At 41.5% G+C, this 27,062-nt stretch overlaps 2 protein-coding genes across 3 annotated transcripts in view; one reads left to right on the top strand and one right to left on the bottom strand.

The window, feature by feature from the left end:
- Nucleotides 1-1,798: 1,798 nt before the first annotated feature.
- On the top strand, nucleotides 1,799-16,522 carry LOC138769201 (transcription factor Spi-B-like). The gene is made up of 6 exons (XM_069947499.1): nucleotides 1,799-1,883; nucleotides 6,718-6,742; nucleotides 10,371-10,458; nucleotides 13,140-13,342; nucleotides 13,974-14,133; nucleotides 15,618-16,522. Exons 1-6 carry the CDS (start codon nucleotides 1,861-1,863, stop codon nucleotides 15,941-15,943), a joined length of 825 nt encoding a protein of 274 aa, XP_069803600.1. The 5' UTR covers nucleotides 1,799-1,860; the 3' UTR covers nucleotides 15,944-16,522.
- A 7,550-nt stretch (nucleotides 16,523-24,072) lies between these two features.
- Nucleotides 24,073-27,062, bottom strand: part of LOC138769019 (AP-2 complex subunit alpha-1) — a 30,016-nt gene continuing 27,026 nt past the window's right edge. For both annotated transcript variants that reach the window (XM_069947175.1, XM_069947176.1), the window contains one exon: nucleotides 24,073-26,987. In XM_069947175.1, the coding sequence (XP_069803276.1) occupies nucleotides 26,910-26,987 (78 nt within the window). In that variant the 3' untranslated portion in view covers nucleotides 24,073-26,909. The remainder of the gene's footprint in view (nucleotides 26,988-27,062) is intronic.

The raw sequence follows: 27,062 nt of genomic DNA, 5'->3' as shown, positions 1-27,062 counted from the left end.
TGTTCCACTATGGAATAAAAGAACACTTTAACTGTTACCTTTGGAGTTTTCTACAAATTACTAATTTTCTACAATTACTAAGTGAAGTCTTGTCTGGACTATACCTGCTGGCACCCACCCTGTTCCTGAGTAGTGCTGCTCCAAGATACAAAGAATCTAGATAGATAGATAGACAGATAGATAGGAGATAGATAGATAGATAGATAGATAGATAGATAGATAGATAGATAGGAGATAGATAGATAGATAGATAGATAGATAGATAGATAGATAGATAGGAGATAGATAGATAGATAGATAGATAGATAGATAGATAGATAGATAGATAGATAGGAGATAGATAGATAGATAGATAGATAGATAGATAGATAGATAGATAGATAGATAGATAGATAGGAGATAGATAGATAGATAGATAGGAGATAGATAGATAGATAGATAGATAGATAGATAGATAGATAGGAGATAGATAGATAGATAGATAGATAGATAGATAGGAGATAGATAGATAGATAGTAGATAGATAGATAGATAGATAGATAGATAGATAGATAGATAGATAGGAGATAGATAGATAGAGATAGATAGATAAATTAAATAAATACAAAATTATTAAAAAGATCATGTTTAAGATCTGTTCTATGTCTAAATTGGTTCTGACATGATATTGGGAACAAGAAGCAAAACCAGAAGTGAAAGAGGTGATCGCTTTGGTGTAAAGGAGTTATACTTATGAGACAATTATTGTAATTGGAAATAATTCTGTTAAACGCTTTTACTCTACATGGGCTAGATAGAAGGTACATCAGTATAATGTCAATAATAACCCCATACTACCACCATATTCCACAATGTAATTTACTCCAGAGGAGACTCCATGGAAGCAAACTTCTTCTCTAATGAAACCCGTCTGCCAGCCCTTCTGTTACTCTACTAGTTGGTTATTTTATTATGTTTCGCCTTGCATACTTTGTTCTATGAGCATACTGGTCATATGGAGAAATTTCTTATGATTTTGGAACGACATAAGATGTGATTGAATATCAATAGGGAATATTTATGGATAACCTGTAAAATTGTATATGATTATGCTTAATTGTAAACCGCAGCTCAAGCTATTTATATATGTTAATAAAAAAAAATTAAATGATAATTTTTTCAATGTTTGAATAATAAATTAACCAAACCCCCTATAGTGTCATACAACTTTGATGGGAAAAATACAATTTTGATGAGGGAAAAAAAAAGAAAATCTGACTTGGCCCAATGGCCCTTAACTATCCTGTTCCTGGGGCCCGAGACACATATTTGGTATTGCTGGAATTATAGCAACCCATAGAATAATGCTGCAAACTTAGTTTGTGGTAGTGCATAAAAAAAAAATGAAAAAACTAAGAGTATTTCATTACAAATATTTACCATTTTCACTAAAACTGGCTGTAAATATTTATTTAAAAAAAAAAGTGTTCCTTCCTTCTGGACTTAAAACCACAACTTTTCCTGAAAGAAGCAAAGCGTCCTACAGTGTAGACAGCAAAGTAATAAAGTTTGGACTGTAAAGAGGTCAAAATCAAGAAGATCACTTGGGTCCTAAGATCCCGACTGGTTCCTTTCCTCTGAGAGGTTGTAATCCCTGTATCCTCTGGTATAGGTAGGTGGTAGGGGCTGGCTCTGAAGCCTGGGCACATGTCCTCTATTGTAAAACCTATGTGACTCCTCCTATGGCTTTTGTCCCTCCCTCAAGCAAAAAGTTAAAAAGCACGCCTCAGGTACAGATGTGATATTCCACAGTGTGCAGGGGGTGCTACCAACACTGAGTATCCTGTAGTCTACAGCTAACACCACTGTCCTGCCATAGAGATGATCTCTCTGGATTCACTACGGTAGGTGATGGGGTTCTTATTTATCCTCATGATATTGTTCCTTAATGCAAACAGATGTAGCAGAGTTGACTGCGTTATTTAACTATACATCATTTGTGTGCCACTGTAAAGGTATGTAGTATGGACAACCCCACTCATGTGTCTATCCTAACCACAGATAACAGTGTGGGCTACATCTGTATGGGTGCCTGTGGGATATGTAGATAGATAGATAGATAGATAGATAGATAATCAATATCAAGACTTACTGTATAATACCACCACCCATCATTATGTTTGCTTAGAGCTGAGACTAGAGCTCCTAGTATTTAGTGCTGAGCTCCAGTATACGGTACGGCATGTATAATGTGATCTGCACATTGTCATCCAGTTTATTCTTTGTATAGTTTTTTTGTGTTTTCCCCATATTTCGCTCCCATGACTGCACTTTGCACAGTGTGAGCTGCCGGGATGTGGCGATGTGATTCACAATGTATTAATGATTCCTAAAATATTGATCTCTACACAATGAGAAACTGTTTTAGGCCCAGAAAGAATGGTAAAAATAGATAGGCTTAAATATAGTTCTAGATGAAATGGTGGTGAACATTGACTGCTGCACGTGATGATAGAAAGAATTCTTACCTGTGTTGTCTCCAAGATTACCTTCTATTAGTAGCATCTTATTTGTATTCATACAGGACGGCATGGTTAACGTTACGTTATTTATGTATTGACTATTGATCAATTTATAGATAGATAGATAGGAGATAGATATAAAATAGATAATAGATAGATAGATAGATAGATAAGAGATGGATAATAGATAGATGGATGATAGATAGATAGATAGATGATAGATAGATGATAGATAGATAGATAGATAGATAGATAGATAGATAGATACAGGAAAAAGCCGCACATCCAGAGCTTGATGAAGCGGGTGCTGTACAAAGTCAGTCCCCCGGCCTGGGGATCCCCAATAATACGTAAAGATGTTCCGCAGCACACCAGCATAGGTGAATATGGTGATTATTTATTGCAAGTAGTACAAAAATACAGAGAGATGCGACTTTTCGACCCTCTCACAGGGTCTTTATCAAGCATGCTTGATAAAGACCCTGTGAGAGGGTCGAAACGTCGCATCTCTCTGTATTTTTGTACTACTTGCAATAAATAATCACCATATTCACCTATGCTGGTGTGCTGCGGAACATCTTTACGTAGATAGATAGATAGATAGCCTACCAATACTTATGAGGGAATAGAGGGGAATTCAGTCTTCTGCTATAGCCATGTATCTAAATAACCCATGTTATAGCGCCCCCTTGCCCACAATTAAAGATGCACAGGGCACATACCCCGGCAGCATCCCCCCAACTTGAGCGCTGTCAGCCTGGACATCCTTGGATCAGTGTAGTTACAGTGTATTTTGCACCCAGTAAGATTTTCACCAGCTCCCCCTAGTGGTCAGTATAGTACCTGCTTGCTTGGTGCAGGCAGAACCTTTACATTGACTCAATATAGACGCAGGCCCCTGCAGAACCTTCTGAGAATTACAGATGGTTTCTCCCTGTCACACCTTGTCCTGCATACTATACTTGGCCCTTGTATCTCTTGACATCTATGTCCAGGGCTTGCACACGTTTCATTGTGGTTTTGCAGCGCATCTCTGTGCAGGACCAAGATGGTGAATGATAATATTTGCCAATGCACTAAAGATGAGTAAGTGCCAAATTTAGACCTTGGATGATAGTGGAGCAGTAACCTTCAACCTTGTGTTTCTGTGGTGAATTTTCTTTCTGTGTCATTGTGTTAAATTACAGCAAACAGCATTAGATTTCAGTTACTTTTATAGTATCACCCTTTCGCTGCTATGCAAATGGTCTCCCCGGGGGCAGAGAGATGCACAGAATGAGACCTAATGTGGGCGAATGGAACTGTAGGAGCCGCGATCCATGAAATAAAAGGCGGGGCCAATGACGCATAAGTCTAGCTTTACTGTCGGGTTGCACTTTCCATTTAGCCCTCCACTGATTCCTATAGGGCTGTATATGAATACATCCATATGTGTGCTGAGCGCAGTGTCCACTTCATGGCAGACACACTTGTAAGACGCTGACTTGTGTGACTGTATTTTACTCTGAGAAAAAGGGAAGCTAAACATCGACACTCAGCAAAGAGCGGCAGATGGGTCCCAGGAACCAGCTTTCCAAGAACCCTGAATGCCAAACCTGTCTACTTGTGTGCTATGGTGCAATGCTATCTCCTGTATCACTATGCAGTATAACTAAATGACTTAATACAGCAGAATAGGGCCGAATGCAATCTGGTTAAACCATTTCTATGCTTATAAAGTTATGGTGGGGAAAACAAGGGGACTGATAGGGTCCTTTCCCCCAAGGACCCACATAGAACTGGAGTCGGCCTTAGATTTCATTGTTTCTATCAGATTCTCATATGTTTTTCCACTATTGCTCTCAGTCCAGTTTTATGGGTATGGTCACCTATGCTTGTCTAATTCTTCTAAGACACCCAATAATATACTGACTGTCACCCCCTCCTAGATATCCTTTTTACAGGACTCCGGTCAATGTCTTCTTTTTTTTTCTATCTTACTTACAAGACCATTCATGCTCCAATGGAAATTTTGGGAACAGTAATATACAAAGCAGCTCTCTGACTCGACCTTTCGGGGGCAGCTTCTTCTAAAAGTCAATGTTTGATGCCTTAGAACATGACCTAGGCTTAAACTCTCCTGGAAAGTTGGATGGCTTAGACTTGGTTCCCAAGTTGACCCATGAAAAAAGGATGCTGCAGTCAGCCTGACATGTAGCCTGGCAAGTGGCTGACAGACCTGTTGACTTGAATGGGCAGGATGTAGTCTTGATGTGACTATGTTCTGTCCATTTCTTGGACGTATACTTTTTTTGGTCACATCAGCCTACCTGCAGCATCCTTTTTTCATAGGTCAACTTGTAAACCCAGCCTAGGCCAGCCAACTTTCCAGAAGGAGAGTTTAAGCCTAGGTCATTTTCTAAGGCATCAAACATTGACTTGTAGAAGAAGCTGCCTCCGAAAGGTCGAGTCAGAGAGTGGAGTGCTTTATATATTAGGCTTTAAAATGTTGCCTAATCCATCCATCTGGATTCTGTCTGAACACATTGGGATGTGTCCAGTGTCAATGGATTCAAAATGGCAAAACACAATAATCACAAAACTCTGAACCATTGTAGGAGATACAGATTGCTGCATGGGAATTATATAGAATAAAAAAACAAGGTGATAAATTCTTATAGGGAAAAAATGTGGCTGTAAAGCAAGAGATGTTACAGTAAGGGTATAAACCCACACACCGTATAAGCAGCGTATTTACTGTTGCGATACGCAGCAAACACGCAGCAAACACGCAGCAAACACGCAGCAAATACGCAGCAAATACGCAGCAGATTAGATCTAAATAACTGAACACAGCATCAAATCTGTACCAACAAATCTGCTGCGTATTTGCTGCGTATTTGTTGCGTATCTGCTGTGTATACGGTGTGTGGGTTTGTACCCTTAAAATAAATCTGGGACTATCAGAATAAGAGTGACGGCTCACCCAGTCCTTATGGAGTATGTATACAGGATGAGCCACCGACTGAACAGACCAAGAAAAAACTTCAGGGAAAACAAACAAGTGCGCACAAATTTCATAAAAGATGCCGACGTGTTTCAGATTCATTGCAGGGTGCCAGTCTATTCCCGAGCACCGGCCCGGCACAAGGCACTGGAGATAAGCCTGCTGGCCCTGAGTGTGACGATCTCCCTTCTCCTCTGTGATGCGGCTCAATTGATTCTAATGGAGCCGCACTACAGAACGGAAGGTTTCGTCCCAATAGGGGCCGGCGGGCTCACCCCCAGTGTCTTGTGCCGGGCCGGTGCACAAGAATAGACTGGCACTAAGCATGGAAATCGGTCTGCTCATGACACAAAGCGGTGTCCCTGGTAGTACATTCGCTTTAAGATCTTACATGATTTTTGGTTCTACTGTATATGGAGAAATAACTTTAGTCCACCTCTACCGATTAAAGGGGTTATCCAGCGCTATAAAAACATGGCCACTTTTCCCCCTTCTTTTGTCTCCAGTTCAGGTGTGGTTTGCAATTAAGCTCCATTTACTTCAATGGAACTGAGTTTGAAACCTCACCCAATCTGGAGACAAGAGAGGGAAAAAGTGGCCATGTTTTTGTAGCACTGAATAACCCCTTTAAGCTATATGTCTATTTACATACAGAGGACTCTACTAGATAAGGATGGAAAAGCTAGAAGTCTTTACATTGCTGCTATTTAGGGCGGCTTCTGACTTTATACAGGGGAGGTCTGAGTTAGTAATTTGGCACTAGGCACTGTAATATTACAATATAATAGCAGTAGATTGGGAGTATCACCAAATTATATCAGTGAACAATCATAGACAATGATGATCATATGTTCGCTGTGGATCAAGCTTTCAGCAATTTCCTTTACCTTCCCTATCCATGATGTGGGGATAGACAGGGAGATGTTCAGGCGGACAACTTCTTTAATAACACACTTAGCTCTGCTACATCTGTATACAAAAACAGAATAGCAACCTTCAAAGGATAACAATGGATATGTCTCTGGATTCCTGTTGGGTTCTTTCATAAGTTTCTGAATATAGTGGTTAAAAAAAAAAGAGAGACTACTTATTTCTAGCTTGTGTCTTATTCGCTGACACTATTCCAGGAAGTGTGATAAGGACATTTATCGTCTGCTAGGAAGCATTGAAGTAGTGCTGGGTGCCGCCGTCTGGACATCATATATGACTTCTTTTCTTTTCTTTCCACAGTTTGGACGGTACTTTCGGTTGCTCGGTAAGTAATCCTTATATTTGTATATGTGTATGCATCTAAATCAGAAAAAGTTGTATATACTTAATAAAGTGTATGGTATATAAGTTTTAGTAATTTGCGGCTGAAATAAAGACCAAGGCTATGTTCACACAACGTGTCTTTTCGGAAAAGTACGGCTGTTGTTGCAAGATAACTTGCCTAGTCTTCTATGGAATCCCGGGCGGAGCGTTTACACATAGTATACGCTTCAGCCAATATCTCTTGCGGCGCCGTAAAAAACTGAAATGTCAGTTTTCTGTGGCTGCTATTCCATGAATAGTGGCCTCAGAAAACCCTGTCAGTACACACTATGGAGCGAGCGGCTCCTGCCGTACGCTCCATAGTGTGCTGTGGGGAGTTATGATAAGGGCGTGCGCGAATGCATCAGGACTCTGCGGCTGCAAAGATCATCCGGTCGGTACTGCAGTACCGGCCGGGATGATCTTTTCCAAGACCGGCCATACTGCCAACCGGCCAGGTAACAGAACGGCCAGTTTTTTTACGATGTGTGAACATAGCCTAAATCTGCAGATGCCATTTGGAAAGTTATAACAAATTGCTGTTGATGGATCTTAAAGTGTCACTGTTATTAAAAAAAAAAAAAACTTGGACATGTAATAGGTCTTGATGTGTTGGGATCTGGGTGCTTAGACCCATCCTAATAGCTAGAATGAGTGATAAGAAGCCCTCAGCCCTCTCCAGGCTGCAGGAAACAGGCCCATAGACTTTTTAAAGAACCCATATACTGCAGCAAGTTAATGGCCAGGAGAACAAGTGCTCATAGCTTAAAAGATTTATTTTTTTTGCGGCCAGCCATAGAATGCAATAGGTTCTAAACTGTCCACAATGGCAGACAGTATGCAGATGTATATTAGGGCCTTACTTCTGAGGAGCGCTGTGGCTCATAGCATATCCTCACTGATCCCAGTCTCTCACATCACTCCATGCTTCAATGCCAAGCAGCACGGGTCTAAACTCAATGGAGTTCCTGAGGAATCATCCTCCTTCTCCAGGGTTCTAGTACATTACAGAGGAGCTATTCTCCTGAAGAAGGCGGAGAGTTCCTCAGAAACACGTTGGATATCTTTCTCAGTTTGGAGCTGTGATGTCTGGCAACGGCAGCATGGAGTGATGTCACTCAGTACTGTGGATCATTAGATTCAGCTCAGTGAGGATAAAGCCATAAAATGGACCTTTCAATGCATCTTTATTACATTCATTGATCTGTTCAGTTAATTTAAGCTCCCTAAAATGCGCCATTAGCTGCTCTGTTGGTGTGTCACATGACATATAAGCTAAGTATAAGGGACCTCACTGGACGGAAGATATGGTGACACAGGTCATGTGACACACCAGCAGCAGCGCAAAGAACGGTGAATTATTAGGATTGTAGGTAAGTTGATGTGAGCAGCGAGAGGGCATCATCCTGTGGTGCACAAGCTGGGACAAAACTACAACTCCCAGCATTTCTCCTAAATGATCAAGGCAATGTATAAATACATAGTGAGCCTATTTGCACTGGCAGCCGGGTATGCACTGCGTGCGGCGGCTACAGGAGACTAATAATAGCCTGCCTCTATTTTCATGTTTATCAGTAGCACCAGGCAGGACACAGCGATGAAACAGATAACACAGTTTTTTTTCTCTTCCCTACTATATAACTGTGCTTTTTAACCTTTCAAGTATAAAATCATGTACTTGGACATTTTTTTCTAAATAAGTTGACTCATTGGGGACACTTAAATGATAGTTATGGCATATCCACCTCTAATGAGGCCGAGTCCCACAGCCGGGCCCATAGATACAACATTGAGCCCCAAACCTACAAATACAATGAGACAAAGCCAAAACCGGGCCCATAGATACAATAATGTGACCCAGCCAAAACCGGGCCCATAGATACAATAATGTGACCCAGCCAAAACCGGGCCCATAGATACAATAATGTGACCCAGCCAAAACCAGGCCCATAGATACAATAATGTGACCCAGCCAAAACCGGGCCCATAGATACAATAATGTAACCCAGCCAAAACCGGGCCCATAGATACAATAATGTGACCCAGCCAAAACCGGGCCCATAGATACAATAATGTGACCCAGCCAAAACCAGGCCCATAGATACAATGATGTGACCCAGCCAAAACCGGGCCCATAGATGCAATAATGAGACCCAGCCAAAACCCGGGCCCATAGATACAATAATGTGACCCAGCCAAAACCGGGCCCATAGATACAATAATGTGACCCAGCCAAAACCAGGCCCATAGATACAATAATGTGACCCAGCCAAAACCGGGCCCATAGATGCAATAATGAGACCCAGCCAAAACCGGGCCCATAGATACAATAATGTGACCCAGCCAAAACCGGGCCCATAGATGCAATAATATGACCCAGCCAAAACCGGGCCCATAGATACAATAATGTGGCCCAGCCAAAACCAGGCCCATAGATACAGTAATGTGACCCAGCCAAAACCGGGCCCATAGATACAATAATGTGACCCAGCCAAAACCAGGCCCATAGATACAATAATGTGACCCAGCCAAAACCGGGCCCATAGATGCAATAATGAGACCCAGCCAAAACCGGGCCCATAGATGCAATAATATGGTCCAGCCAAAACCAGGCCCATAGATACAGTAATGTGACCCAGCCAAAACCGGGCCCATAGATACAATAATGTGACCCAGCCAAAACCAGGCCCATAGATACAATAATGTGACCCAGCCAAAACCGGGCCCATAGATGCAATAATGAGACCCAGCCAAAACCGGGCCCATAGATGCAATAATATGACCCAGCCAAAACCGGGCCCATAGATACAATAATGTAACCCAGCCAAAACCGGGCCCATAGATGCAATAATATGAGCCAGCCAAAACTGGGCCCATAGATACAGTAATGTGACCCAGCTACAACCAGGCCAATAGATAAAATAATGTGATCCAGCCTCAATTGGGGCTATAGATACAATAATGAGACCCTGATATACCAAGCCCATTGATACAATTAAGTCACCTAGCTACAACCAGAGCCATATATACAACATTGAGACCGAAGCCACAACCAAACCTATAAATACAACGAGACCCAGCCAAAACTGGGCCCTAAAATACAATAATTAGACCCACAACCAGGGCCATTCATACAATAATGTGGCCCAGCTACAACCAGGGCCATATATACAACATTGAGACCCAAACCACAACCAAATCTATAAATATAATGAGACCCAGCCAAAACTGGGCCCAGCTACAACCAGGGCCATTGATGCAATAATGTGACACCCAGCTATCTCAGGCCCATGGATACACGATAAGAGCCAGCCACCACTGGGCAGTAGACAACATTGGTTAGCCTTGTTCCCTTCCAGCTTTGGGGTCCTGGGTTGGAATGTGACCAAGGACGATATCCGCATGGACTCTGTATATTCTTGGTGCGGGATCCCTCCTAAATGTACCAGTTTATCTGAAAGAGAGAAATCTAGTTTGTGAGCCCTAATGGAGATAGGTGCTTAATAAGCTACAGGAACATCTTATTTTCCATTTGTACAGTTTTTACGCATCTTTCATAGTCATCATCACCCATTGTCCTCTTTTTTCAGTATCCTGATACGATGCTTCAAGACTTGGAGAACTTCGAAAAGCATTCTGGTAACTTAACACAGACCATTGAGCCCGAGCCTCAAATAGGTAAAATGCCCCCCCCCCCCCCCCCCCCCCCCCCCCCCAATTATTCTCTGTTACCACACACAATACTTTATGAGTTTTTATATCATGACTATTTGATAGTTAAATGAGAAAGATATCCGATGTGTAACAATAGACTTCTGTGCTGTGTCGCTGTGTCATCTCCTCCAGGAGGATTTATGGGTTTCTGAGAGTGCTAGAGCTTCATCCACATAACCTGACATTGCTGGAACCTATAGATCCATAGATAGAATCTATAAATGAGGATGTTGTTCTCTGTTATCAGCCATTTCTTATTGCACATGTACAAGTTGTGGCCCTCTATGTTGTAGTCTATGAGACTGCAAAAGAGGAACCCGTGGAGTCTCAATGAAGAGTCTCAAAACACAGGACTAGCCAGATATCCCTCCGGGAAGGACCCAGCCAAGGGGCAGCTCCTGTTAGGAAACCACCAAAACCACCATATTAAGTGGCCTTATAAGTCAATGTAATGACAAGGGAAAAACCAAGGCCAGGTAACCATCCACATACAGCTGTTTCGGGGTGTTGCCCCTCATCAGTGTGGAGCAGGATTGAGAGTCATAGAAGTGCTGGTCTTCCTATTTTTACCTTCTGACATTATGGCTGGCTCACCAATGTTATAAAACTCTCCATCAGCTTCTATAATAATATAATAGCTATTCTAGTATTCTCGAGAACGTCACAAGTGGCGGTCTATGACAAGCTTGGTTACACAGTAATGAAACAAGACACAGGGGACTCTCCGTACTACATGTGACTACATTACTCATCAGCTGCAGAAGCCTCACCAAGTCACTGTATCTTTTAGAAAAAATAAATACAAGAAAATCTTCATATACATAAAGCCGGAAAAAATTATTATATTTATATATTTTTCTTAAAACTCTGCTTGCTGTTAGTGAACTGTCAGTGTTAACTGTAATACCAGCCACAGCCCATACACAATGGTGGCGCTGTTTCTGAAGATAATAAAAGTAAAAAAAGAGCTCCTTTCCCCTACATCGGTATGGGGAACATGAAGGAGCCCCAGTAGGGGATGATTTTATTGGGGTCCCTTCTCCATTACTATCCACCCCGTCAGTCCTTGCTTACTGTTCACTCTCAGTTATTGATCTGTCATGCTGAGGCCAGAAAGCTTTTCTCCTGCATCGGGCACAAATACAAAGACCTTGTCAGGGCTCGAGGTGACATGCAAATAATCCTCTAGGTAATTTGCAAGACTGTTGTATGGAAAGTGGCCGCTGGCAGCTTGTTAACAGTTTAATAACAAAGGCAGCTCTGTCCCCTCCCTATCAGTAACCTCACAGTCTCCATTATCTGCATTTCTCTATAGTTTTATTGTCTTATCCACTAAAACTTGAATTATACTGGTTAACCCCTCAATTCCTGGATGGTGCTCCCAACTTTCATACATTCACTTTAGCACTGTGTGTAGTTTGGAGGGTACGCAAATATCCTTGGCCAGTACACCCCACAGGCTAGGTGGTCCCAACACTCTTTCCATGGCCCTTAATGTGCTCAGATTAACAGCCCCCATGAGAAAAGTATTAGGAAGGGTCCCACTGCAACCATATGGTCTCCTTCTATGGTACTTTCTGCTTGGATGTCTTTGGTTGTGGTAGTGGTGGTTGTTAAATAAATATATATATATATATATATATATATATATATATATATATATATATATACTGTATATATATTTACATCTTAGCCAATTCTTGGATCAGAGTTCAGTGGGCAGTCCTACTCAGTGACTGACAGCCTTTCATGTATAAGCATACAGAGACAGCTGTCAGTCAACGACTAAGCCAACGTGTAAATTAAGAAATGACAAGTTTGCTGAAACTTTTCTATATTAGAGGATTATGATAATGTTCTGCTCTCTATCGCTCCCAGCACGTACAGTCAGGGCAGAAATAACATCCATCACATCAATCCGAATGAACCTCCTCAGGCCAAATGCAAACCTCTAGTGCTGTATGTGGAAGGCTTTTTTGCACTCTCATATTGCAAGTTTTTTATATATATAATTGGCCCAGATATTATGTACTTACATATTTTTGGGGTGGTATCATTCTCATACATATGGGGGGTTTCTTGGTAACACGGGATATAGACTTTTGCTTATTTTTCAACACACATATAAATGCCAGTGCATTCATGCAGAGAATTGGAGGTGAGAACATCTTCATAGAATAACATTGGTTTTGTATTCTGCACCTATTCCATTTGGCAGAATCTATACTGCGACCTATGGTGCCTATACACCTTGGACTAATGTTGGCCAAACCCACTGACTTTGCAGGCTCGGCCAACTGTCCAGCGTGAATGGGTGACTCCTGACTCAACACCAACAGGTGATGACGATGGAGAGAAGAAAAGGGCGTGATGGATTTTTATTACCCATCCCTATTTTTCCGGGAGAGATAAACCACAAACAGAGCTGTCTGCCCCCTTTCCCCCCACACACACTCACACACAGGGGAAACATAGAAATTATTAATGTGTATAGGGAGGTCAAAGAGATAACTATTGGAGGAATGAACACCACTGTATGGCCACCTATAGGCCTTTTTTCTACAATACAGTGACTGTACAGGGTCTGTTCTTTTTTCTTTCTTCCTCCTCTTCAATGGATTGACTGCATTTTTGTCTGATTCTAGACTTTCTCTGGAACTGGATGGATCCGCCAGATGCCTGTTATGAGGAGTATGAGAGCGGCCATCTAACACCGCTCCAAAACGTTCAGGTTTCCTATGTGCAGGGAGCCTACTCCCACTACTGCCCAGACAACGGCCAGAACCTAAACGGGACATCCCAATGTCTGACACAGTGTCCGATACCTGAGGTCATATACAATACTGAGGTGAGGATATTACTCTGAGAGGGACATTTATTTAGACTTTTATTGAGTTACAGTGTAGGATTCCACTTAGCTTCTTCCTATTATACCCCCTGTAACTCTATATTACCACTTTCCCAATATATTTCTTCACAAGGTAGAATGGTTAGGTCATGATCAGACACTATGACAGATGGAAAGGAAGTGTGCCCAATCTCAAGTAGTGAACACATAAGGATCTAATAAACAAGGCTAATTCTGACCCATGACATTATAGACAATGACGCCCCGCTCTGGTTAGCCTATAGGGTCAGAGGGATCAGTTACTAGGTCTCCACTTACTTTGTCTTTCCACCACCTATTACTTTTATAGGGTTAATTGCGGTTCATGTGATATTTTACTACAACCCGTCTAAGGGTCCATTTACACAGAAAGATTATCTGCCAAAGATTTGAAGCCAAATCCAGGAATAGACTATAGCCTAAAATTTCTCCTCTTTTCAAATCCATTACTGTCTTTGGCTTCAAATCTTTGGCAGATAATCTTTCTGTGTAAATGGACCCTAAGCTTCTATGGTCTTTCATCCAATCCAGCTCTCATCTATGGTGATTATGATCATCCCCTATATTAATGATGGCTCTTCTCTTCCTACAGCCTTATAACCAGTACCCTCAAACCCTGGTAACCCATCAGATTCCTTGTAACCGGAGTCCTTCCCTTTCTGGAGAAGAGGAGTTTGCAGACCCATATCTCCAGGTGTCAGATAGCGAATCTAGTGTGAATTCTCCACAAGGCTTTGGAGATTATGAACGAGGTATTTGAGTCAAGTGTAGATATGATATATATATAAGCCATTCACGTTTCACTGGGAATTCTGGGAAGATGGATATGCCACCAGCTTTTTGATGCCATCTTTAGTTAGTGTTTGACAAGAAGCCTTAGAACATGGCTTAGCATATAAGCCAAGCCAGAAAACTCTCCCACTCTCCAGAAAGAGAGCTTACCCATCTGTATACAGCTGTTTCTCTACCTCTGAAAGGTGGCATCTAAAAGCTGCTTTGCATATACTTCTTAAAGCATGAATAACTTTAAGATGCCCTCTTCAAGAAGAAATATTACCCATTTGGTCCCATAACAATAGTCCTCTCTGCAGCCAGTCAGCACCTTGTTCTGTATTGATACATGCAGGCAAAATCCCTGAAACAGTTGTCTACCTCTCCTTCTACAGAGTTGTCTGGATTGTCTTAAAGGGAAACTGACAACTCAGAAATGCATATCCATGCTGGCAGTTACTCTTTAAATCCCCATTCATGTTCTTAGGCTTCTTATCAGAGTCAAAAACTGATTTTAAGAGAAAGCTAACTGTAAAATGTGTTGATAAAGAGCTGCCTTGCACATGGTTCCCATTAAAATCTATAACCTATCGATAAGCTAGGTCCTCTAAGGAATGGTTTGTTATAAAACATAGCAATTAAAGAAGAAGTCCGGCCTTTTTTTAAATCTGGCAGCTGGCAGGGGGGAATTTTATCAGGAGTATGAACTTACCTCTACCTGTGCCCGCAGTGAGTGGTGGGACCGGCCCCAGGATTCCACCGGAAGGCATTTTACCTAGAGCTGTGATGACGTCCCAGCTCATGGGCTGGCTACTCAGTGACTGGAGTGGCCAATCCATTAGCTGGGTCATGATGTGTGAGCGCTGGAGATCTTAAAGCCCGGTGGGGGCTTTAGATTCCAATAAGTAGTTTAATTATAGTGCCGCAACAATTCAAACGGTTTCCTTGCTCCCGGCATGATGTTGCTACATCATGCTGAGTGGGGAAACAGTCCAGGACAGGCATTCACCGTCCATGTCGTCCATGTTTCACAGACAGAACATGGAACGTGTGAATGCAACCTAAGGAGCTCCCGAAGTTCATGCACCGGGCTCATTAATCCTTCACCTTTATCAATGAATGGCAGGTTTCTGGAGTTGTTGGGTTCAAGAATATAGATCATCTGTTAACAACCATTATATGCTGCATCCAAGCAAAATGAAAATAAAAAGAGATCATTATATGACTGTTGCATAAATCAAGCAAGACAGATGACCTTGGCGACATAGCCAGGAATCAAAATAATATATGGCTACCATAAAGCGTTGCGGCACACAGCAGTGCAAATACTTCAGCTTAGGTTCACCCTCTAAACTATCATAAAAAAGTTATGCTTCAAAATGTATGAAATCTCCTACGTGACAGTAGCTTAGGAACTGGTTTGTGTATGAAACTCTAACCAATATCTACTATCATCCTTCTACAGAAGTTGTTCGAAAGAAGGTTCGACTATACAAGTTTCTTCTGGAGCTCCTGCAGAATGGTGACATGAGAGACTGTATCTGGTGGTTGGATCGGGAGAGAGGGACCTTCCAATTCTCCTCCAAGCACAAAGAGCTGCTTGCTCACCGATGGGGGCAACAAAAGGGAAACCGCAAGAAGATGACCTACCAGAAGATGGCTCGCGCTCTACGCAACTATGGCAAGACTGGGGAGATCAGGAAGGTGAAGAAGAAGCTGACCTATCAGTTTGATGTTAGTGTATTTCTGAGCGAAAGGAAAGTGGAGGCCACCATGCCCACACTCTCTTAAGCCAACCATCATCTTCTGCCAAATGTTTTTGTTTTCTCTTATTTCAATGAAGTTTTGAGACACTGGCAACTATATGACTATGAATTCAACATCTTCATGGAATATCACTGTAAAGAATTATATTCACTATATAACGAATAAGTAGAAAGAAAGGCAATTACACCATGGACCTTCTTCAGTCATGGCACCTTCATATATGGATCGTGAAGGATGAACGATGGACAAAAAATTTCTATAAAACCAAAATACTCTTAGCCAACTACCATCGATGGTGCCTTTAGAGGGGGCTCCTACTGCCAGACGTCATCCTGAACGGCACAGATATTTATACCATAAGTGGATTTCATCTACTAAATAGACTGATCCTCCTTTTTATCTATGTCACCAAGGGCTAAGAAACAAGAAAGGACTTCTTCTGTATGAGACGGATTGTAAATGTTATCTATAGGCAGGCTAGGCAGATGCCTTCCAAAATCTGCCATGACGTTCTATTCACTTTTCATTTGTTTTTTTTTTAAGTATTTCTTTTCTTCCATATTGGATAGATTAGGGATAAATTATAATTAGGAGACTTGTAATCACCCATGATTCTATTGGTTCAATCACTAGCACGGCCATGTATATGGATTAGAGATGAGCGAACCGGGTTCGAGTCCATCCGAACCCGAACATTCTGTATTTGATTAGCGGTGGCTGCTGAACTTGGATAAAGCTCTAAGGTTGTCTGGAAAACATGGATACAGCCAATGACTATATCCATGATTTCCACATAGCCTTAGGGCTTTATCCAACTTCAGCAGCCACCGCTAATCAAATGCCGAAAGTTCGGGTTCGGATGGACTCGAGCATGCTCCAGGTTCGCTCATCTCTAATATGGATCCTTTAGTTCTCTATATGATCTCCTTCCTCAGATAAACAGAGAACAGGGGTTCAGTAAAGAGCAGTTCATACATAGCAATGTAGCAAGTACAGTTGAGCAAACGTTGGTGGTGATCATGTGGCATTTGATTACCGGCAGCTGAAGAAGTTGGATGCTGCCCTGCAAAACATGGATATAGCCTATGGCTGTATCCTTGTTTTCCAGACAACCTTAGGGCTGTATCCAACTTCTTCAGCCACCGGTAATCAAATGCCTCACGCTTTGGTTCAGATGAAACTGAGTGTGCTCGAGGTTCACTAATAGAGATGATTGAACATCGGGAATTGTCAGGTTCGATCGAACTCGAACCTTCGTCATTTGATTCCCGATGCCTTCCCGTTCCATAGGGAAGGTGCAGACAGCCCGACTACCGCCTGGAAACAGGGATACAGACTATTACCTATGTTCGATCATTTCTATTCACTAATCTCTAGTGACTATAGAATTCTCTGCTCACCAGGAGGTGTTAGGGACATATCTGGCCTGTGCTGTTCTTTAAGCAAATGCATAGATCTTGAGTGAATTATTATAAATACATGGACAACCATGACTTTCCCAGGTATAGCAGTTTCAGCTATAATTTTCTGTACAAGATGATTATGTAAACTGTAAAACTTATAATACTTCTCATGTGATGTGGTTCTGTTCATAAAGCCAGAGCAGTCCACTGTCCATGGCAGAAGAGCATTATACTCACATGGTACTAATGTCATATATAGAGCACCAGCTCATCCATACAGGAGAGCAGACGTGACTATAGTGAACCTCCTCTCACCCCGGTGAAAGGTTCATGTACATACTTGTATTTTTAAAGGATGTTAATATATAAATAGATGTAATTTTTTAAGTTTGTTTTCTTATTTTTAAAAATAAAATGAGTCTATGTGTGTTCAATGATTGGGACAATCATCATGGTTTTAAGCTAAATCTTATAAGGTCGGCTTGAAAAGATGTAAAGAGGTAAACACGGCAACTCAGTTGAATAAGTAGCTTGACAGGTTACACGAATAAATAGGGTCTGGACTGCTGCTGAGAATAGCCAAATAAATGGGAGGGAGGATTACACTGTAGTACTGTGCACATAGAACAGTAGGTACACTGTTATTTACACAAGGGACAGCTGCCTTGCACTTTACAGTTGGTGAGATGAGAGGGAAGCTTTGACTTACCTTTCAGGGACAGAATGGATGATGTTCAGTAGGCAGTTTTAGCTTGCAGGTGCTCAGCCCAGGCTGTCTTCAGCTCTCTTTGTTACCAAAGCTTTTCTCAGCAGTGCTTTTCTTTGCAACTAAAGAAAGATTTACAGGGAACCAGGGAAGTGGCTTTAGAACAGTTTCTCTGATAAATTAAAGGGATTTTCCAGGCAAGACTAATGAGCTAGTCCCCGATTGGTATTTGGTCCCAGAAGTAGTTGTGTCTGTTCACTATGTAGCAGTGGTGACATAGAACTAAAGCTTTTTTAGTATTCTGTTTTGGCCACTACAGTGAATGGAGCGAAAAGTCCCCTGCACATGTCCGTGGCCATTTTTATGGTCAGGAAACACTGATCAGAAAGCCTTTCAGGAGGCTTTAGGAAACATCAGTGTTTCCTGACTGTAAAAACAGAGGAGAAAAAAAAAAAAAAAAACAACTACTCACATGCTCCCCTCCAGCTTCTAAGTCTCTCTTTCAGCTGAAATAAAGTTTTTCTCAATATCACATTTCACAAAAAAAAAAAAATGTAAACACATAGGGGGAGATTTATCAAACATGGTGTAACTGGCTCAGTTGCCCCTAGCAACCAATCAGATTCCACCTTTCATTTCTCACAGATAAATGAAAGATAACAGATATCAGATATGACAGATAAATCTCCCACATAAGGCCTAAAGTATCACATAAAAAAACAAACAAAAATTACATGGAAAACTAAATGAAACTTTATACAGTGGGGAAAAAAAGTATTTAGTCAGTCACCAATAGTGCAAGTTTTCCCACTTAAAAAGATGAGAGGTGTCTGTAATTTACATCATAGGTAGACCTCAACTATGAGAGACAAAATGAGAAAACAAATCCCGAAAATCACTTTGTCTGATTTTGTAAGAATTTATTTGCAAATTATGGTGGAAAATAAGGACTTGGTCACCTACAAACAATCAAAATTTCTGGCTCTCACAGACCTGTAACTTCTTCTTTAAGAGTCTCCTCTTTCCTCCACTCATTACCTGTAGTAATGGCACCTGTTTAAACTTGTTATCAGTATAAAAAGACACCTGTGCACACCCTCAAACAGTCAGACTCCAAAATCCACTATGGTGAAGACCAAAGAGCTGTCAAAGGACACCAGAAACAAAATTGTAGCCCTGCACCAGGCTGGGAAGACTGAATCTGCAATAGGCAACCAGCTTGGAGTGAAGAAATCAACCGTAGGAGCAATAATTAGAAAATGGAAGACATACAAGACCACTGATAATCTCCCTCGATCTGGGGCTCCACGCAAAATCTTACCCCGTGGGGTCAAAATGATCACAAATGACCATCAGTAAAACACTACGCCGCCAGGGACTCAGATCCTGCAGTGCCAGACGTGTCCCACTGCTTAAGCCAGTAAATGTCCGAGCCCGTCTGAAGTTTGCTAGAGAGCATTTGGATGATCCAGAAGAGTATTGGGAGAATGTCCTATGGTCTGATGAAACCAAATTGGAGCTGTTTGGTAGAAACACAACTTGTCATGTTTGGAGGAAAAAGAATACCGAGTTGCATCCATCAAACACCATACTTTGGGGCTGTTTCTCTGCAAAGGGGCCAGGACGACTGATCCGGGTACATGAAAGAATGAATGAGGCCATGTATTGTGAGATTTTGAGTGCAAACCTCCTTCCATCAGCAAGGGCATTGAAGATGAAACGTGGCTGGGTCTTTCAACATGACAATGATCCAAAGCACACCGCCAGGGCAAGAAGCATTTCAAGGTCCTGGAGTGGCCTAGCCAGCCAGATCTCAACCCTATAGAAAACCTTTGGAGGGAGTTGAAATTCTGTGTTGCCAAGTGACAGCCCCAAAACATCACTGTTCTAGAGGAGATCTGCATGGAGGAATGGGCCAACATACCAACAACAGTGTGTGCCAACCTTGTGAAAACTTACAGAAAACGTTTGACCTCTGTCATTGCCAACAAAGGATATATAACAAAGTATTGAGATGAAATTTTGTTACTGACCAAATACTTATTTTCCACCACAATTTGCAAATAAATTCTTACAAAATCAGACAATGTGATTTTCGGGATTTGTTTTCTCATTTTGTCTCTCATAGTTGAGGTCTACCTATGGTGTCAATTACAGACGCCTCTCTCATCTTTTTAAGTGGTGGAACTTGCACTATTGGTGACTGACTAAATACTTTTTTTCCCCACTGTACACTGTATCTTTCAAATTCACATGTACTAAACAAGAATGGATCCGGTCTAGAAGTGGTTAGAAAGTGTGTACTTTTTCTTGCATCTAGTTTTATTACTATTATTTCAACATAGAAAAAAAAAATGTAATTTTGGGGAGGGGGGAAATAACCTACTGTTTCCTCAAGATAATTATAAAGACTCTGCAGATTTCTTGTCAGCTGATATAATATAGGCAGTAATGCAGTGTCATCGGTTTCCATACTTTTACCTACAATATAAGCATATATTATTCAAGTGTGATCTGACAGTAATCGTCACCGGTCAGTGACCTCGTGGAGACTGGAAGTTCTGCCAATTGCCTCTTTATTATTTCTAAACTTCCTTCATTATAGACATTTATACCAGACAACTATTTTGTTGCGTTGGGACCACATGGGCATAGTGTAGTACAGAAGTGTCACACATGCAGCCCTATAGCTGTGGCAAATCTACAGTTTCCATCAAGCTTGGGCAGCTAAAGCTTATTCTAGGGTCTTTGAGTGTACCTGTTGGTATAACGTTAAAATCTAAATCAACAGTAGATGTAATATAAAGCAAGTTTGCAATTTACTTTTTTTTTTTTTTTGTTATCAGGCTGTAAACTAAAGTTATACTTACTTGTATCCAGGTCCAGTCTCCTGAAGCTTTTTAGACTTGTGCTGGTTGAAAAAAAAAGACTAAACACAAAAAGTCCCGGCCAGTACACAGACTTACGGATCAATGTGTCCATCAATCACATGACTGCCTTCTCTGTGAGCGCTGATGCCCTGAGAAACACAGGACTTTGTGTGTTTAGGCTCATGTTTTCCATGACTAAAAAAATGAATGTGAATTACAAACTTGTTTTATATCACATCTACTGTTGTACTAAGAAATTTAATACACGTTAAGGCTATGTTCACACAAGGATTTTCAACGGGCGTTATTTAGTATTCATAATACTAACTGTTATTTAACATACTTTGGCTGTTGGCGCATTAAGGTTTGTGGTGGCCATGTTCTGCACCCTTTGGGTTTGCCTTTTTTTTAAAGGTTCACTGAATTTTGATGGAAAGACGGTAAAAAGATGGGCAATGTTCTGCACATTCCTAAGAGTGCTGTTGCGAACAACGAACGTTATTCTATGCATTGTGTGAATTAACAGCCGTCGCTTCCACAGAATATGGGGCCATACACAAGCAAGCAACGATAAGCGAGATCGGCACTTGTTTGCAGGGCCTTGAGAAGGCATGATAAATCGCATGGCCAAGCTGCACAAGCGATCACTGTAATGTTCATGCAGCCATTTAAAAGGAAACTATCAGCTCAGGCAATCAAACAAACCTGCTGATATCTCCCTCCAGCTGTGTATCTATTCTTTTTGGCATCTGTCGTCTTTTCTTAGTCGATTTGCGAACTTTAACTAAAAATACATATGTAAATGAGCTCGTTAGGACCACTGGGGTGTTCCTCATGTGTCTTGCTGCGTCTGTTACTAGAGACAGATTTCCCCTAACAACAGGCAGTGGGCAGCAGACTGAAGAGAAGTGAGACATCTAGTGGCCAAGACTTTTTCCAAGGTTAAAGGGGTTATCCAGCGCTACAAAAACATGGCCACTTTCTTCCAGAGACAGCCCAACTCTTGTCTCCAGCTTGGGCAGGGTTTTGCTGCTCAGTTCCATTGAAGTGAATAGAGCTTAACTGCAAACCACACCTGAACTGGAGAGTAGAGTCGTGTTGTCTCTGAAAGAAAGTGGCCATGTTTTTGTAGCACTGGATAACCCCTTTAAGGAGTCATTTTTAGTTAAAGGAGTTATGTAGGCTTACAGAGACATGCCCTATTACTTCCGGAAACAGCACCACTCTCGTCTTCAGTTTGGTAATGGGTTTTGAAGCTCAGTTCCAGTAAAGTGAATGGAAATGAATTGTAATTCCACACACAGCCTGAGTAAAGGGGTGGTGCTGTTTTGAAAGAAAGTAGCTGTGCTTTTTCTAACCCTGGATTTAACAAAGTGATTTACAGACATGTAAGGAATCAGACTGGCTCTTGTGGAGGGAAGTTGTTTGACAGTGACCATTTAATTTTTGAATATAAAGAACTAAAAGGACTCCATGGCTCAACCTTTTATTCCAGGACTTTGGGTGGGAATGATACAGTTTATAAAATACACAGATAGAAAATATGTAAGTCTAATATGATACAGAACGCACTAAGCTTCAGCAATACATCCATATGCAGCTACACGCGCACACACTCTCAGGAGCTGGTATAACTAGCATTGCACTACACAAAATAAGGAACCGCACCAGCGAGAACTGCACTCCATAACCACAAGAGAAAAACGATACCAAAAAAGTCAAAGAAAATTAAAAGGGGAAAAGGAAAAAAAAAAACAAAAAAAAAAACTTCCGAATGGACACAACTGCCTTCCAAATGTACGGACGGCTTACAGGAGGGAATGTCAAGGTATCACAAGAAGCTGGTGTCATTGAGCCAACCGTGTAAAGGCCACAACTGCTAAAAATAGGGAGCAGGAGAGATTCTTGGAGAGATAAATGGGTTTATAAGATGAAAACGTATCCCTGGGCTGTGCTGGAAACTGCAGCTCATCCCCAGTCAACTGTACAGAGATGAGCTGCAATACAAAACATAACCATCAACAAGAGTGGCGCTGTTTCAAGTGGGAAAAAAAAAACGAAATATTTTTCAATGAGAAAAAAAAACTACACTGTATTTTGTTCTTCTCATGTCAGATGCACAATATCCTTTCTAAAGCAACTTTTTTTAACCTTACATCACTGCACAAAATTTGTAGTTTCTTCTTAGTGTGGTCTTTGGCCCCTGGTTCATTTACTATTCTATTAAGATTGATTATTCTAATGCTGATGCCAGACTGCCACACATGCTGCCTGACTCCTTAAAGGGGTTCTCTGACCTGTAAAAACTGATGGGCTGTCTTGTGGATAGGCTGTCAATGATGGGATTGGCAGGAGCATAATACCTGGTGACATAAGGGCTGAGGCACTTATGTAGGTACTGCAGGCACTACAAGGTTTACCTGTGCTTGCCCTTGCATCACTGTACTATTAAAAGGGCAACTCCAGCAAAAAAAAAAAAAAATCTTTCAAATCAACTGGTGCCAGAGATTTGTAATTTAGTTCTATAAAAAAATCCTATGTCTTCCAGTCCTTTAAGCTTCTGTATGTGCTACATATCTATATCTATGACATACAGCAGCTGATAAGTACAGGAAGACAAGAGAATTTTTTTAATACAAGTAAATTACTAATCTCTGGCACTTTCTGACTTGAAGGAATTTTTTTCCTGCTGGAGTTTCCCTTTAAGGTTCTATTACATGGGGAGATTATCTGCCAATTAGATGGCTATTTTCCTGTTTAATAGGGGCAGCAAATCAAAACATAATCTGCCATCGTCTGTGCATCTCCTCCTGTAATAAAGGATGTGTAGTCGACGACCGATTAAAGCAAAGGGCTGCAGCATTGCCCTGTTCACTTGAATGGGACAATGCAAGGATAAGGATGAGAAACAGTGACACTTGCCCCTTCAGAAAGCTAACCCACACTGGTGCCGGGAGTCGGACCCCTGCCAATCCTATAATGGTGGCCTATCTGGAAGAAAGGAAATAAATTTTTACAGGGTGAATTATCAATTTAACATGAGCTGTACACTTGGCCAACCAATAGAAACATGTATGTATCGTGCAAACATGGTCTAATTATACAGAGAGGTTAAAAAGATGTCTGTGTAAGCATATGTTCACATGCAGCAGATTTTACATGCATTGCAATAGGTGAAAATCACCATGCATTGACCTGTTATGTATAAATCCACACTGTGGTTTATTAAAAGTGTTAGAAAAACATGGCTGCTTACCACTCTTCACTAGATTGTGGATGTGGTATTACAGCTCAGTTCCATTTAGGTTAATGGAGTTGTAATGCCACACACAACCCGAGGACAGGGGTGGTGCTGTTTGTAATCCTGGATAACCCCTTTATGCTCTCACCCACTTTACAATAACTCTAGTTGTGTACCCGCTTCATGTGAACATACCACTCGGGAAATCTAGCACTAAAAATTCCACCTGGAAACCTGCACAATGCAGATTTTCATGGATTTTTTTTAAAGCTCCCATAGACTTTAAAGGGAGAATCCAAACAAAAATGCTTAGAAAAGTAACCAATTAAAAACTTAAATCAGGTTTGTTAAAATTTCCCATTGAAATCAGAAAAAGATTGTTTTTTGATACAAAACCATATGGACTATGATATGGTGTAGTGTGGAGATTTTAACCGTGTGAACAAGGCTTTAACGTCTGACTACTGCAGTATGGTAGGTACTAAAATGGAGCCAATGGGCAGCATAGCTGGAGGCTTTCAGAAACCAGAAACAAACAGGCCAATCTGTTTTATAGGAATAGGTCAGCTCTATAACAGGTGCAGAGACTACGTCATGGATGTTTTGCCAAACTGCAGCATGCAGGCCTCCTCCCTCCCCCACACCTCCCTATATTGTCTGATTAAAGAACAGGGCTTTGCTTCCAGCACTGATGCATGGCTGGAAAGGGTGGGGGAGGGAGGAGGCATGCATGCAGCAGTTTGGCACTGCCTCCTTGACACTTGAGCTCTCACTACAGCTAACAGAGATCCATTTAAAAAGGTTCCACACTTTAGTTATATACAGCTGGAGCAGGTAAAAGCATTAGGGTTCTCTTAGCCTGCAGCACCACCTGTAATGCAGGAGCACCTCTAAATGTAATACAGGGACAAGGTGTAAGTTGTTTAAGGTAAATCTTTCTCATGGCCTGCATCTCCATATGTATAAGGGCAAGGGGACATCTTTTCTGCCAAATCTGTACTAAGCCTTTAATAGCAAGAAAGCGACCCACTCGAAATGCTGCGAATTCCTGAAAGAAACTCAAGACTACAACATCAGCCCTTGCAGGAGGGATGGTTGCTGGACGAGTGACAGTCTCACTGGGCTGGTCGTGTGTGTGACGTCCAATTCTAGGATGTGCGGGGATGTAATTCTTGACATTATCTATGTACCTCTTGATTATGTATTAACATTTATATAATATCTTATATATTTATATATACCTATATACACCGGCAGGCAACAAACCCACCTTAAAAGAAAAACAAAACAAAAAAAACAACAAGTGGCAACTATAAGCCATAAATGAGAATAAAACCAAAAAAGCAATAAATTGCAAGGCAGGTTTAAAAAAAAAAAAAAAAAATTTCAAGGGAGGTAATGAGATAACCTGCAGCAACTGAGTAACAAACGTTACGAGATGGACACCATGTGTGGATAGAAGAATACAATATTGAGCCTTCATTTGTTTTTACAGTGCTGGGCGAGTACTTCTGACTAAAATCTAGGATATGTGCGCCCCCTTTTAAAAGTCGGGGAGAAGGATTAAGAGCACTGGAAGAGACACCCAGGGGCGGGGGGATAGGTCAGACATACACTTGTGCATACTTGGAATGACTATACGAGGTAAGAGGTCAGTGTGAAATCACTGAATACAATACAGAGGCATGGAATGCTTCAACAAAAACAATGGCCGACGTGACCGCACTGACACACAAGAGCACACTGAGGAAATAAGGGGGGTTCATCTACGCGGCAAGGGCCAAAAAGGTTTGAGAAGAAGAAGCTGCAATGTACAGCAATACTATGACAGACGATGAGGACGCATTCCTTACTAGATAACACTAGTTCACTGGCACAGACAGACCCAATGAACAGATAATGGTCTTGCATATTTGTGACAGTGACTTTCCCTTCTAGAAGTATCCAATGGGATCTCCACGCTGGATTTGGCAAAAGTTGTTCAGAAACTTCTCCCTATAGGATGCTGTGAATAATACAGAAGGCCGGTCACATGGCTCTTATATGAAACCCTGGTCACCTACCTTCTGTCACTCGTTTTACACCAAAAGCTCAATGATACTCAAAGTGCAGAAATGCACAGCACTATTTACTGAGCCCATAGAGGACACATAGAGAGCACATGGGCAGGAAGAGAACACGAAAGTAATAATACAAACGACTACTGCTTTAGTCTCCACTTCACATCTAAACTGTGTGAAAACCTTCAGGGTTTTAGTTGTCTATGCGTCCTTTCCGATAAGCAGCCTTGCCACTGTTCAGCAAGTGATATGCCGGTGGGCCAGCATGCAGCGTCTGATCCCTTATCCACAGTACAGCCAGAGGCGGCATGGAGAGAGGTACCCTCTTGTCTGCACATTTCTGGGGGTCCTCGGCTTCATGCATCCCTTTCAGTCTAGTAAATTTATAGTCACAGCAAGAACGACAAAATCTAGTAGAACAACCACACATCTTATGACAATAAGAATATTAATAGTTAGCCTTGTCTTTGTCATTTTCTTTTTTAACTTTTTTTTTTTTTTTTTTACAAGTTCTAAAGTCTGGTAGACTTTACTGGACGTAGACCGCACGCACACATACACACAAAATAAAGACAATCTGCAGAGAGGGCAGTCTTTAGCGCCGCCCCGGCCACCACATGCACACAGACACACGTTTGCTTGATGCACGGTAAACCCTCCTTGTAGTGTTTGCCAGTTTTACTGTCTTTAGCAATCACATTCTTGTTGGCTTAAAACTGCTTGGATAAGAGCTCACATAGGTGCTTGGAAACGCTTTCTTTGCTGGTTCTCAACGTAAGTCGGTACATCTGAAAAGAAAGAAGTGTTACAAGGAATTAGAGAAGAGAACATGGTCTGTGATCGGTTTCCTCCATTCATGACCA

The sequence above is a fragment of the Dendropsophus ebraccatus genome, chromosome 12 (assembly GCF_027789765.1).
Source record: "Dendropsophus ebraccatus isolate aDenEbr1 chromosome 12, aDenEbr1.pat, whole genome shotgun sequence".
Taxonomy (NCBI): domain Eukaryota; kingdom Metazoa; phylum Chordata; class Amphibia; order Anura; family Hylidae; genus Dendropsophus; species Dendropsophus ebraccatus.
Note: the sequence above shows the minus strand (reverse complement) of the source record. Positions and strands in the feature narration are given on the sequence as shown.